The following is a 15578-nucleotide window of genomic DNA, read 5'->3' on the forward strand; positions in this document are numbered from 1 at the left end:
ACGAAAGCCCTCTAAGCACGCTATTGGAAAATCACTCTCATGCTTCCTTAAACTGCTCTTGCCAGGTCACACTCTGCTGCTCTCTCTATATGCTGCTCTTGAAACCCTCCTCCACCCCAGCTCCTCCTTTATTCTGCTTCTGACTTAACCAAGGACATATACCTTGTCCTGTGGATATCAAAGTGGCCCCAATGTCCTTATATATATTTCTGTATGTGGCCCTCAATGGAAAAAACATGGACACCCTGCTCTATAGGGTTGGCTTGGCCAGTTGAAAATCTTCAATTTCTTGCCCCTGATGAACTCCTTTGTTGTTTTGGCAGTGTGTTTTGATCTCCCGGTCAGATTGGTTGAATCTTTCTCTAAACTGGCAGACAAAATGTTTGCGTAGACTTCTGAGTTCATTTTGCTACTGGCATCATGGCTGATGTTTGTGCAATGGCTCTGATTGATTTTCCATCTTCTCTCAGCTTCACAATGGCTTGTTTTTCACCCATAGACAGCTCTTTGGTTTTTATGTTGGTTGTATCTCTAACTGTAAATGCAGTCTGCACAGCCAAAACCCAAATCTGAAACTCAGCATAGACATTCAACTCTGTTATTGTTCAAATAATCAATGTAATAGGACACACCTAGGCAACAAAACGCACCTGTCATTCATATGTTCCAATACTTTTGCTCACATCAAGAATAGGTGGGTTTAAACAAAAGTTGCTATCAGATCCAGATGTTAATATCTGTAAATAAAAGCTGAAATGCTGATCTCTTGTGTCTTAGTCATGTTTTGATGTCAAACCCAAATTATTTCAGTCTACAGCAAAAATAAAGGAACTGGCCTCATTGCTCCAACACTTTTGGAGGGGCGCGTATTAACATAATATTCCAAGCTGGTCTATAGGACGTAATCTGTGTCTGAAACCAAAGCTATTAAATTTGGGGTTTCACTGAAAATGTTCCAAATTATCACGTAATTTTGCATAAGTGAGCAATCTGCATATGTAAAATAGATTAGCCAGAAGGTTTCAGTATGGAACAGGCGTTTTACTACAGAGACCCACAATGCATTGCTGTCCTTGGACTTTTCAGTAGCTAAGCTTGTCAGCCAGAAAAGAAGCTGCATAAATAACAAAGTGACCATACTGTATCAGCTCAAAAAACTACATATCTATATAAATATTGAACTTAAGTTATGTACTACAGTCCTGGTGACTCTTCCTGTCTTTATACCTAAATGTTTCTTTAGTTTACACATCTCTGAGAAACAGGAGTGTTTGCAGGACAACATCCACAGCGTGTAGCTACCCTGACCTCCAGACATGCACTGGGTTGTAAGAGCATTTACTTGAAGGCACTGGAATGAAATCAGGAAATCTTACCCAGCATGCCCTTGTTTGGCTCAGATAGACACATGTCCTTCTCTGCAAAGGGCAGCACGAAGCCAACCACAAAGATCTCCACGCCATCTGCCATCAACGCCAGCCCGAGGACAAAGTAGAGTGTCCACTGGAACTTCCCATGGCCACACTCCTGCAGGATGGTCTCGTACTGCTGGGCCAGTTCCTCCTGGTCTTTCCTCCTCTCGCCTTCGTAGGCCGACAGATCCCTGAACTGTTGTGCCTGCGCCGCTGTCACCCCATCCATACTGCCAGCTTTACCTGAGTCAGCCCTTGGGATTCCCTGGTACTCGCCCTCATAGATCTCATCATCTTCATCATGTCCTTCAGTGGAGTCGCTGTGGCCTTCCTCATCATTGGCTCGGCTGTCATTGCGGTAATATCCGCCATCGTTACTTGGCACACCTGCATAGTCGTCATCATCATCCTCCTCTTCGAAGCGTTTGTAGGAGCGTTTGCTGTACTCGTCGGCCATTCTGTCCACGCCACGCCCCACCTTCTTGCCGACCTGTTTTTTAGCCACTTTGGCAATGTCTTTAGCGCCACGGATGAAATCCTGGCGGCCATCTCTGTATCTTCCATCGTCATCCATCTTGGGTTTGGGGAGGTGGTCAGTCGCTGCTAGGAATGGGAGCTATCAGGAGCGGCCCAAGCACATGAGTGTGCAATGGGGATCTCTGTTAGCTGGTGAATTCAGCACCACGGACAGCTCCCTGCTCCTCTGCTCTGCTGCTGCTGCTGCTGATCTCTGGCCAGCGTGAGCTCGGACACCAAATCCTGAGGAGAAAAAGAAGAAGGTCTGCACGTTAGGACAATTCATCACACTGACAGCTAGTGAGGAAGAAACATCCATTGTAAGCACATTTGTTAAAGATTTACATCAGGGCCAATTTCTTCTGAATTACAAAGGACCATTGGCTCTCACTTCGATGCTGCCATTTGCAGGACGCTCTATCTGGCTCAGCACTAATGGCCGAGAAAAAGGACATGACAGCTTTAAGGGTCTGACATCTGAGTGAGGAAGCTCAGTGGCCTGTATTGACTGAACAGCAGTTATCTCATAGCACTCTCCTCAGCTCAGCACAAATCACAGCATGGCATTTACAGTGGCACGCCGCAGAGACGACTTATGATGACTCCTACTGTGACACAGACGTGTAATTAAGCAGGGCTGCAGTGTGCTGTAGTATGGGTCAAAGTACACACAGACTCCAACCGAGGACACTCATGATTACAGTCTGTGAACTCATGTAAAAACCTGACTTTTATTGACACAGAGGACGTTTCATTCTGGTTTCTAGACATAAGGCGGTATTTGTGAAACATGAATGGGTAATAAAAGACAAAGATCATTAAGAGTAAGGGCATTCTTAATTCAAACTCTTAAAAATAGGCAGAATGATTCTCTATAATGTGATAGATAATGTGACGAATAATGTGATAAAGTCAATTTTTATAATAGTGTAATGATTTTACTACTACCCCTTTTTTTTTATCTGTATGATCTATGGCAGTGGTTCCCAACCCCCCCTGCCCCCCACTACAAGTATTAGCAAGAAGAAGTGATGTAATTGTAACACTGTACTGGTGTCTGGCTACACTGTATTTAAACATCTGCATAGGCCCCATTCAAAAAAGACAGGCATATCTGTACATCTTGGAGGATAATGTACAATAGATATTGTAAATGTCTACTCTACATCTCAGCACCTTTTAAATAATCTTTTTACATGTCCATACTGTAAGTATTCCCTCTGTCTGCTCTCACAAACACTCTCCTTTGATCACTACTTTTTATTTATTAGTCCCTGTTATAAGGCATAATCATTTTTTAAGAGATCAAAAAGAAAAGGGCAGACAAGGGTCGAGGAGAAAAACAGAAAACAGCACAAAAAGAGCCATCATGACCCTATCAGCAGGCTGCCCTGCTCTTTTCTGTCACTGTGATGCTGCCCTTGTTTGTCTCACTGATGACAACATGCTGCGCCAAGAGAAAGCCTGCTCCACTACTAATACCAAACAGTCTCAGCAGGGAGAACATCATTAGTATGTGTGCTTTGTGAGCTGCTGACATGCTATGAATTGTTCCCATTTGAGCTTTATTATACACAAAGCATACAAGTGAATAATCTGTATCTACAGGTTCTGAATTAAGATGCACAATCTGCTCACACAGGGCATTTTGAGGACGGCTTTGGGGGGGGTAGTGGAATAGTCTGGTAGTTGTTTTGTGTTTGGGGCTTGGGCTTCATTAAAGATGATCAGGTCTCACAGTGGACCTCCTTGACTAGGCAAACACTTTTACATTTTGCCAATATATAAGTTCAATATGTGATATCTATTGCTGATATTTACAGCCAATAAATCGGCTGTAAATATCATCAGAAATTTTCACTTTACTTTAAAGCTAATGACACTGACATTTGGCTGATAATATCATGCACATGCACATTCTGGGGCTGCAATTTTTGGAAGTGCAATTTGAGTTGATTTCTCATTCATTATGAGAAAGTCGTGAGTGAAAACAAAACATCAGTTCCCTTATGAGGAACCCGTTTATTGAACAGATTCCTCAATTCAAAACAAGAAGCAGTATTGACGAGGAGGCAGCAGAGGTAGGCAGAGTTAAACAGCTGGAACTGTGGAGTGTGGGGTTTTCATATGAGGGGAGTCTGAGCAATTAAACTTGCAACCTACAGCAGCCACCATGGCTAGATACATCCTGTTAAGCTTAAATAAATGTGAATTTCTGTCTTTGAAATGTTTAGGAAATATCTGTGGTACTTTAAGACCTCAATAAAACATAAATATAAAACATAGGAATGGTCATTTTTGTAATTAATGTAGATATTCATTGCAAAACTTCTGAATTTTGTATCTTCAATACTGTAATTTTGAAATTTAGTTTTCACAAGTATACACAGTCAAAAAAAAATAAAATAAAATTATACCGTTGTTTCACATTTTTAATCCATGAGCTTCCCAACAATACAGTCTCCCAATTCAAGAATGAGACATATTCCACATCCATCTGGGCAACAGCTGATGGGCGGTGTCCAGGAAGAGCAGAACCTTGATAATTGGAAGAACTTTCACATTCATTAAAGCCCAATCAGAACAATGAAACATATGATATAGAGGGCATGCACCACCCCTATGAGTAAACTACAAAATGTGAGCTTGATGGGCAGCTGTTACCGTTGCTCTCTATCAGTGGAGCCAAAAGAAAAATTTAACTTTTGCATAAGCTGGTCAGACAAAGAGCAAGAACATCTTTTCTACCAAGAAAAAATTTCACAGTGGTTCTTTGTTCTTCTTTCAATAAAGAAATGTGGTCCAGGTCTGATAAAACCTGCCTCTATAGCCAACCTGACATGCCAGATAGATCTGTTTTACACATCCATCTGGAAAACCTTTAATAGACAGCGTTTGCGAAAGGGCAGAGCCTTTGAAAAAAACTCGAAGGGTGATTGGATGAACGTTCTGTCTGTATCAACCTTATGGGCCAACCCATAAAAAATCACAAATAGTAACCTTTCTATTTAAAATCTTACATTTTTAGCTCATCTTTGGACCTTTATAACTCAATATTTTTAATTCTATCTCATATTTGGACATTGAAGACTTATTATTTAGAATTTTATCTTATATTTTGACCTTTAAAACTCTTGATTTTTAATTTTATCTCACATTTTCACCTTCTAAACTCTTGATTTAGAGTTTTTTCTCTACCTTTTAAACTTGTGATTTGATTTTTTAGTACTTTAACTATTAAAGATCATGATTTTTACCTTTGACTTTTTTTTAATCTCAAAATCATTGTTACGTTTTTTTCCCCCTATGATTCGTTACCGGTGAAGATGAGGTTGACAGTTTATGGGAAATTTTGACCCAGTTAGGCCCTCAGGTGAGACTCATATTCAGAATCGGCCCCTGCTGTGATTTAGTCTGACATCCCAGGGTTATGTCATAGTAAAGCTGTGATGTTTATGAATTCACTGCAACACTGAGCAAGGTAAAAATTCTGCCTCAATATTCGAACACATTATAACCCTCAGCTCTTCTTTCTCCATTAAAATAAACCTGCGATTGCCATAATTCAGGCCATAGTAAATGTTCCTTCACTTATCCTCTGAGTGGAAGTAACTCCAATAAGCTAGACTAGTCTAACAAAGCATTTAATGCCCAGTTTCACAGCAAAGCATCCATTCAGATTGATGATTAAAAGGCCTTTTGATTCAATAACCAGCTGCTCTACTGCAGCCATAACATCTGCTCACTTGTTAAGTGACTCAAAGATGAGAGTCTGTTTACTGTTTGTCTGCAACAATGGCAGCATGGATGTCGTGTATGTGCTCATGAGACCAAACAGAGTCGATGTTTCCCCAGAGAGCTGGTCTCTGGGTCTCGACTGCAGCTGCAGCCAACACTCAAGTCATTCTAGTAGTTTCCTATCTTTAAAGAGCAGCAGCAACAGCAGATGAGCACAGGGGGTGAGAGAGAAATGTTCAGCCTGAGGGACCCGGCAGCATCCAACAACACAACCGATAACACTGGGAAACAAAGCACTGCAGAGTAAAGAGTCACATTAAAGGGAACACGATGTCCAACCCTGACTCTGTGAGCAGCAGTTTCACTCATTGAAGATAAAAATCTACTCAAAGCTTCTGCCTTTACTTCATTTTAATGTCCTGTCAATTACCTACATACACTCAACAACAAAACTGGCTTTCTTAGTTTCCAACTAAAACAGTACGATAATGGTGCATGAGTCACAACTGCTTATCCGAGAAACACAGAGCCCCTTCACTAAGAAACAGAAAATGAAACAGCAGACAGCACTAAGAGGTGAAAAACATCTCATTAAACCTTCAATTTCACAGATTTTAAAGTAAAATGAGAGGCAGCGCACGGTGTAAAATATTCCTGCTCTCCTTGATCCACTGCCCACAGAAAAATCAGGGTGGGGAGGGTGTTGCAAGAGCAATGCAGGCAAACATCCAGTTTTTCTGAGTCATCCTCCCTGTTTGCTCTGGTCCAAACCTGCCAAATATTCAATGTCTACCCCTCCCCAACAACCTGCTCACTGGGAAAATAATGAAGTTGGATGTTTGCTAGGATCAAGGGATGCTTTAACAGTAAAATATGAGGCTTAGAGCATCCCTAAAGATGCCACAGAATTATAGATCATATCAAAGGTAAGAGTGGCAACTTCTACGGGGACAAAACTAGAATTATGCCTTCACATAATGTCAGACAGGCTGGGAGTGTTTCTGTGGTAGTGTGATCCAGATAAATCTTACAAGCTTGGGATGAACATGAGGTTCACTGACTTTTACCTATAACTTTAAAAATCCAGTCAGTTTATCCCTGAGTTAGAGCGGACATTTGTGCAAAGCTTGAAGAAAATCCCTCAAAGCATCTTTAACCCTTAGAGCCCACAGCTATTTTTCACCACTGTGTCTCATCTGGACTTTTTGCCTTAAAAATCTTGTAAAACATCAACCCTGTAGAGCACAGCCAAGCTCTAAGCATCCTTTTTTCAGGTCAACCTGGGCTTTAAGAATATGTGTGCAACAGAAATGTCACTTTAACTTTAAAGAAGTTATGAGACTATAAAGACAAAAGAAAAAAACAACCGAAAATTAAAACTCAAAGACTTTATGTGTTAAACAGAGTAAACATGAATGACTAAGAGGTTTCTTTGCACAAACTTGTTCCCTCATTTCTTTGTCTGTGCACATACACTGTTCAGCAAAGCATGGTGTTACGATAGAACAGTTTCCCACTGGTTGTCACAGCCCAGTCGCAATGCATTCTGGGATACAAAAAGACAATATGGCTATGGGCTAACCAGTGTAGCCGACTAACTGCAGAAACATTTGAAAAATGGATTATAAATGGATAAAAAGACATCCAATATCAGAGATACTGGCGTGCATTGAAGCCACTCGCTAGAAAATGTTCTATGAAAGCTATGAATGCGTGGAGAGCGTCATTAGAAAGGCACAATGGCGGGCTTTCAGAGGAAAGAACAAGTAAGGTTAAAAAGTTACCAAGCAATTTAACAAGGGTGTGGCTGCGGCAAGGATTCGTGCTGCTTTGCTCGAAGGGTTAAAATATCGAGTCAAAATCAAGAAAAAATGGGGCGCAGGTGGCCAAGTGGTTAAGGCGTGTGCCGCATGTACGCGGACGGCCCGGGTTCGAATCCGGTCTGAGGCCCTTCACCGCATGTCTCTCCCCCGCTCTCATCCCTGTTTCCGGCTCTATCCACTATCTTCCTCTATCAAATAAAGGCACAAAAATGCCCAAAATAAACCTTAAAAAAAAAAAAAAGAAATCAAGAAAAAATAGGAGGCCAAAAGACCTGGAATTTTGGGTGATAATCTCCCCAATCTGATTTGTTTATCTTCGAGTCATAGTAGACATTTGTCCAAAGTTTGAATGAAATCCCTAGTCCCGTTATAATGAGATATAACGTTCAAAATCAAAGGAAAACATAACGCTGATTTAATTTAAACTTTGGCCCAACACCACTCGGAATTCTGGGTGAAATAAGTCAAAAACTCCTATACAGGAATACCCAGATTAAATTTAATGTTGTGTTTGAACCATTTGGAGTACAAGCTCATCCTTTAGAAAAGCAACACTCTTAAGTTTCCTCACATTTTTTTCAAAACATTTTACTGGATTTAGATTGTGAGGACTCTTTCTGATGCAGCAGGGCTGTTGTTGATGGAATATTAAGATCAGGAGAGTTTCTAATGGTGAGCTGTGTCACTTTGATTATTGTTTGTTTGTTTGTTGTCTGCATTATTTTGGCTGCTGTGGTGGTTTTAACCTAACATGGTTTACATGGTCAGAATCCTGACAATCCGAGCTTTAGGTGGTGTATTACATGTTGTATTTACATTTTGCAAATAACTGAATAATTACAACAAATTCTGCCGGCACGCTGGTGGGCCCTCAGGAAACAAAAATCCTTCAAAACATTGCTGTGATACAGCTTTCACAAAAGGATCATAACATACAGACATATGAACAGACAGGCAAACAACCCCAAAACATACAGCCCATTCAGACAGTAGTCAGATCCCCTTTTTACTTTTTTCAGTTTTGTGCTGTTGCAGCCTGATGCTACAGTTGAAAAAATATATATATTTTCATAATTCTACACTCAGGACCCCATCACGGCAAAGTGAAAACAGAATTTTAGAAAATTTTGCAAAATGTTTAAAAATCAAAAACTGAAATATCAAATTTGTTTGCAAAAACAGTTTAAATTTAGCTCAGGTTCCTCCCATTTCTCTTGATCTTTGCTGAGATGTTTCTACATCTATGGAGTTCACCTATGCTAAACACCTCTCTACAGAAGCTCTCACAGCTGACAATGCATATCAGAGCAAAAAACAAGCCATGAGGTCAAAGGAACTGCCTGCAGAGCTCAGAGTTAGGGTTACTGCAAGGCACAGGTCTGCAGAAGACTACAAAAAAATCTCCTGCACTGAAGGTTCCCAAGGACCCAGTAGCCTCCAAGATTCTCAAATGGAACAAGTCTGGCACAACCAGGACTCTTCCAAGAGCTAGTCACCCAGCTAAACTAAGCAATCGGAGGAGAAGAACCTTAGTAAGAGAGCTGACCAAGAACTTGATGGTCACCCTGACTGAGCTCCTGAGAGATGGGACAAAGTTCCAGAAGGACAACCATCACTGCTGCACTCCACCAATCTGGGCTTTATGGATGAGAGGCTAGACAGAAGCCCATCTGGAGTTTTATGTTATCTGTAGAGATAATAGGTTAATCATGGCTAAGAGTAAACCAACATGTACTCATCATAATAGGAACATGGAGGTTAATATGACGAATACATCTTCAGGGCGTCCTTGTGGGGATCAAATGCTTTAGAAAGTAACTTAGAAAGTAATTTATCTTCTTTATTATACAATAAGCTCATTTTTCTTATTTTATGGCATCACCATTGGAATCAATACACCCTCAGTGGTGTATTTATTGTTGTCTCATTACCTAGGAAGTGATCAGACTGCAATGACAGTGTCAGGATCAATACATCAATGAGCCATTAAATATACACAAGGCATGTCTGATGTAAAGGGTGTAAAGGTGTTTACTTACACAGCAACAGAGCTAATAAAGCTAAAGCCCACCTTGGTGCCACTATTTTACGCTTCACTGAAATGCTTCTGAGCTATTTGTTCAACAGTATTTGCGGAACAAGAATGAGATATTCTTATTATAACAACAGCTGGTGTAGACAGAAGAGAAGAGGGAGGGCATGAGGCGGCGTGACGGCAGGAGGAAACCTCTGAAAGCTTCCTGTGCGGCCTCGGGGGTGTTGAACAGACACCGAGAGCTGCCGAGCTAACATCAGACGACCCACAGGTCCGCTGGGAAGACTGAGTTTCTAAGAACGCACTCACTGAAAGCCAGCTGATACTGAAACCTGAGAAGACGGGTATCCTCTTGGATCTCCTCTCAGTATGTGTGTCAGGATTTCTACAGAGCAATGAAATAAACACAGATTACAGAGGCTAAATCTATTTTAGCATCGCCTTTCATCGCATGAGAAAGGGTAATGACTGCAAACGATGATGCAACCAGATGTCAGATATTAAAGCAATAAAAGAAATGTTATGGAAATGGTACTGACCTTCTTGCAAATTCAATTTCAGATTATTTCAAAACCTTACATCAACATGCAGAGTAACAAGGATGGTGAATAAAATATGAGGCTTTTTTAAGCCTTTAAACCTTCTCCAGGCTAACCAAGACTCAAAGACTTAGCAGAGCTGTGCTGTGAGCTCCACAAACATACTCATGATAACACCCTAAACATGCTGAAGCTACACTGGCATTATAGAACATCTTCAATTTTAGAATAATCAAAGCAGTGTTATATTTCATGAAACATACCTTAAAAACACAAAACTGACAAAAAGTGACTGTCTTTTCTTAGTTTAATTACACTTGCAAATGGTCTCGCCAACCAAGCTATGAGAAATGCTCCAGCTGGATACACGGTAGCTTTCTTGGTCTTCCTTTTGCACACAGTTCCCAAACTGGCAGAGGGAATGTTTTTTTTTAATCTTACATCAAACATCCATGTTGGGTAGTTGGATACCAACTGCATTCAATATGTGCATCCACACTACGCATTAACAGTACGTCTTCAGTCACGACCTTGCTCAGTTCTTGCACAAAAGCCTGGTCCAGCACAAGAGAGTCAACTCATCTGGTAAGGACTCAGCTGTTCACTTTCATCTGAAGGATACAGGACAATTCTTTGAGGACAGCAATGTTCGGATACTGGCCAGAGAAGGTTTGTGAGAGGTGTTAAGGAGCCATCTATGCCAAGCTGAAAAACCATCTTTGAGCAGAGGTAGTGGACTAAGATGCTTATTTTCCCCTAAATGCAATGCAGCCTTGGATTTCTTTCCAAACGACACTATCACAGGATCACAGGACCTAACGTCATGCAACTCTTGCAGACCTGAAGAGTGCCAGGAGGACACACCCTCTGGTGAAAACTATTCTGCCAACAACTTTAAGGTGACCAAGGTGTCTCAGCTGTAAATGACTCAGGGGACCAGCCAGATCATTAGCATGTGGATGCTCAACAGAGGTTAAAAATTTTAGTTCTGGCCCCAGTCACCACTGACAAACCCAACCATGGACAAAGAAGTAAATGGTAAATGGATTTGAGCTTGTATAGTGCTGTTCTAGTTACTAACTTCTCTAAGTGCTTCTACACCATAGATCATCACTTCTACCTATTCACATTTACATGTCACTGACGCAGCAGTGGGAAAAAATTGGGATTAAGTGTCTTGCCCATCAACATGTGACTGTAGGAACTGGGAATTGAACCAATAGTCTTCTGATTGTAAATAGGTGACTCTACCAACTGAGCCACAGCTGTCCCACCAGGCTCATGAGACCTTTGAACCAGGGACACTTCAGGACTGAAGAAGCCTTTTGGAGGTAATACATCCTCAAGAACCTTAATCAAGTCCAGTTGACCCCGGACCCCAAACATAATTTCTGTGGCCCTCAGGCTAACCTTGGTTTTTGGCTAACCTTGGTATTTGCAACTGGCAAGAATGAAAGGGGGCAAAATGATCTGCATCTTTAAAAAGAACAGTAATTCTCATCACTAGGAGTGATTCTAGATCGAGATAAAGCCATGCTTTTTATTTACAGGCAGATTACCACGAACCACATCAAACATTAAGGCAGTCTTTAATGTATGCCATTAGACAAAGCATCTACTCTATGAAACAAATACAGACGAAGACATCCCAGACCCCCTTAATACGTCTGAGATATCAGATATCAGATCATCTGCTGAAGTCAATGCCCATTAAGTTGCATCTACACCTAGCATAAAAGACTATCATTTGGTATCCGAATGCCCAAAATGGATGTTAATCCATGTTAATTCAATGGCAGCAAAGGAACCTATTGGTAATTTTTGTTCAACAGAGGGCTCTTATTCATCTAGGTATTAAAATAGATCCCTTAACACTGTCCTAAAAAGAAACTTAGGGCGCACTAGCACTAGGCCCAATCATGTAAATACACTACCTCTATAAGGTGTTTTATCATTGCTGCTGCATGTGAGCAATAAGTTACAACTAAAGTGGCTTGAACTTTGACTAGGAGTGCATGCATAATTCAGCTCATGTTTCATCAAGATGAATTCATTACGAGCGCCAGGCTGCAAACTGTTGTACAAATGTCTTCCTCTCCACTCTTCCTCTCATCATGTGGATGAAATCAATCAGTAGACCATCCATCACCACACCTGCTGATTAAACTGAGCCACTATCTCTTATGTTTATACATGATTCCTGACAGACTGGGGGCTTTCAAAGTTTCTGAGCTGGAACATATTCAGGAAATTAAACACAAACACTTCAGGCTGGACTGCACCAGCAGGAGATAATCGACTTCTGTGGTACCTCAATGTCACTGCCTTTAGGTCAGGTCCTGCTCAATTACTTCCTGACTTAACAACTCTGCTATAAAAATCCCTCTTATTGCTTTAGATGTCTGCCCAACAAGTGTTCCTCTGGCCCTGAGCTTGGGAAAGAGACATTGAACAGCAGTGTATGAGTCAGCTAATGGTACCTCTTGTGGTTTTGCTTGGATCGTTTAAACATCCATCAATCCTGCATCCTGATTTTTTTTTTCAGCTTTGGGGCAGCGATGGAAAAAAACACTGAAGCTTTGTTGTTAACAGTTTCTCACTCTCATGAGCAGCATCAGAAATGTTGTGAAAGACATTTGGTGATTTGTCACAGCCTGGATCAGAGCTTATGAATGCTCATTTTTGTTCTCACTTGCACGTATGTGCTAACTGACCAACCAGATCATGTCCATGCTTCAGCCAGGAGTTTCAAAATGAGGCTTAGATATGCAGGAAGAGCCTTGAAGTCTAAACTATACATACAGCAAACAGTTTTATCTCAAATGTCCAGTCACTGTAGAGTCAATTTGTCACATTGATAGTCAATCCCAATAGAAACAACATGGGAGGCTCTTTGCGGACAAATAGCACTAGGAAGATGCTTTGACTGTCTTTAAGAGTGGCCACGGCATGTTTACAGTTGACTTGTATAGCCACTCTTCTTTGTGAAATTACACTTTAAAACTAAATTACCTATAAAAATTAACACTGCTATTACAGCAGATTTTGGATATGAGAAAATGTATTTAGACATTTTATCTTGACCTATATTCCATCTGTTGGAACACAGGTCAGACAGGAATCAGCTGGGCTTATGACCACAACTACAGCCAATCAGCAGGGGTAGCACTGAAAATTTTGGCTTCATCTCCAGGTAACTGCTGCAAGGTCCATACAATATTTAATTTTGATAATGGCTTAATCAAGTTCACAAGAATTCTTTGCCAAGCTTATATCATTGACCTTTAACTTCCTTTTACACTGAATGCTGAGATAAACTCATGCCTCATCATGCACCTAATGACCTGTGTTAAGACTAGCCCCACAAAAGCAGCTGTATGGAGGTACATAAACCCTTAATTTTTTCCTCAGAACTACAGTGAAAAAAAAATCCCTCAAGAGTCTAAACACCTGCCTTCACCTCCGTTTGTGGTAAAAATCCATGTTGTAAGTGATTTCTCCTTTTTATACATCCTGCAGGCCTTGTCAGCCATGATGGCTGGCCTTCTCTACCTCTCAGCTCCATCCTGCTGCAGAAAATCAGATTTCATGGCTAAAAACCAAACTGCCAGAAGAGCAGTGAGCAGCACTCACCACGCTTCAAATCCACCCTCCCCTGAGACATTAATAGTTCACCCTACATGTGACGGCACAGAGAGAGTGTGCAGACGAATGGTTCACTGAACCTACAGAGCAGGCAGAATACATTAAAGATCAAATCTGTGGACTGAAAGAGGAAGTACAGTTTTCATAAACAAACAGAGGAAGAGAGTGGAACCAGACAAAAGAGAATGCATTTGAATATTCATGGAAAGTTGGCTAGACACTGAAAATACCACACAGAGTAAGAATTAATTTTAAATGAAAGAAGCCAGCAAAAATAAGCAATTACCTCAGTTTGTATCTACATCAATTTTGACATTTACCTAGCACACACTGCTTCCAGAAAGTCAAATAAGTTACGAGCAGGGGAGAGTTTTTCTGCTTATTAATATGGTGAAAACGAAGGGCAGGCAAAGAAAGCAAAGTAATCACTTCCACTGTAAGATATCAATTATCTGTTGTGCTAAAAAAATATTTACCTGCTCACACTGAGGAAAAACGATCATACTGACCTGATCCACTATGACAATATTAATGAGTGAAGCTCAGACAATGTGTGCTTAAGATGTTCTCCTTGAGAACATGGAACAAAAAGCTGCTATATGGATTAAAAAATATATATATTGACTTTGAAACCTGTTTAAAAAAATCTTTTTTACAGTGGAAGTAAGAATCAAAGAGTAAACCTGATGTGATACAACGATATAAGATACAATACGATAATATTATACAATACGATCCAGTATGGTGTGTATGATTCGACAGACTACAGTACGATTTGATATGATACAATCCACTATAATATCGTATGATATGTTGACATAAGATACAGTTCATACGGTATGATATAGTATGTATGATACAATGTGATATGATATGATACAATAAGACAAGATACCACAAGATACAATATATGATACCATATAATACAGTACAATACAATATGATACAATATGATATGATATGGTATGATACGGTACGATACGATTGGATAGGCTATTATACAGTACAGTATGTATGGTATGATATGATACAGTACGATTGGATAGTAGACGCCCATTTACTAGCTGACTGCCGCTACCTGTTGTACCACAAATGCTAACACTAATAACACTTGGCATGAGCTTCACTGCAAAGTTATTTTTGGGGTTCAACCGCATCAATTTTCAATTTGCATTGACTTACAGTATTTCTTAGCTACTAAGCTGACATTTTTCAGTCATTCAGGAGACAGCTTTATGTGTCCCATATAACCAAAGAAATCACTACTGACACCTGCTCTTATTAGCTCTAAATAATCTTTTCCAAGCCAAGTAAAAATGGTACTTAAATCAAGCAGATGCAGTTTATTTAGACTGAAGAATTTAATTCTATAGGGTAAGTTTTAAGAAAAGGTTACAGTTAGGGCTATATTACAAGTCACTGTTAAGTTAGTCTTCAACTCTGATGGAAAAAAACTCTGATCTCTCAGGTTTAAAAATCTGAGTCCAATCCCTTAGCAAACCAGATTATTTTTTTCAAACTCAACCTTGGTCATCTTTATACTGTGGTACTAAAAAACACAGCAAAGAAACTATCTTCCGACATTAGAGAGGTATGCAAATTTATGATCAGCCACAAACAATTTAACTCACTTCTTTTCAATCTTCTCTGACTATCAGAGGTTAGAGCTTTAATAAAACTGGCATGGGCTGAGACGATGACAGCTGTTTCTTTCCTTAGGACTTAGTGTCTGTAAAGGTTATTTCAACTTAGAACAGAAAATTGTTCACACAGCAGCTCTTGTTAAAGTTCCGTTTGTTCTCTTTCAGCCCACAGCAACATCCTCTGGTCTGTTGTTTACTGCAGAGATCAACAATAAATCCTCATTTCA

General features: G+C 40.3%; 1 protein-coding gene across 1 annotated transcript in view; it reads right to left on the reverse strand.

Annotated features, from left to right (window-relative positions):
* Positions 1 to 15578, reverse strand: part of sv2a (synaptic vesicle glycoprotein 2A) — an 85001-nt gene that overhangs the window by 45033 nt on the left and 24390 nt on the right. Inside the window, exon 2 of the mRNA XM_041792470.1 lies at positions 1377 to 2171. Within this exon, the coding sequence (XP_041648404.1) occupies positions 1377 to 1986 (610 nt within the window). The 5' untranslated portion in view covers positions 1987 to 2171. The remainder of the gene's footprint in view (positions 1 to 1376; positions 2172 to 15578) is intronic.

This window comes from Cheilinus undulatus, linkage group 8 (assembly GCF_018320785.1).
Source record: "Cheilinus undulatus linkage group 8, ASM1832078v1, whole genome shotgun sequence".
In the NCBI taxonomy this organism is placed as follows: Eukaryota; Metazoa; Chordata; class Actinopteri; order Labriformes; family Labridae; genus Cheilinus; species Cheilinus undulatus.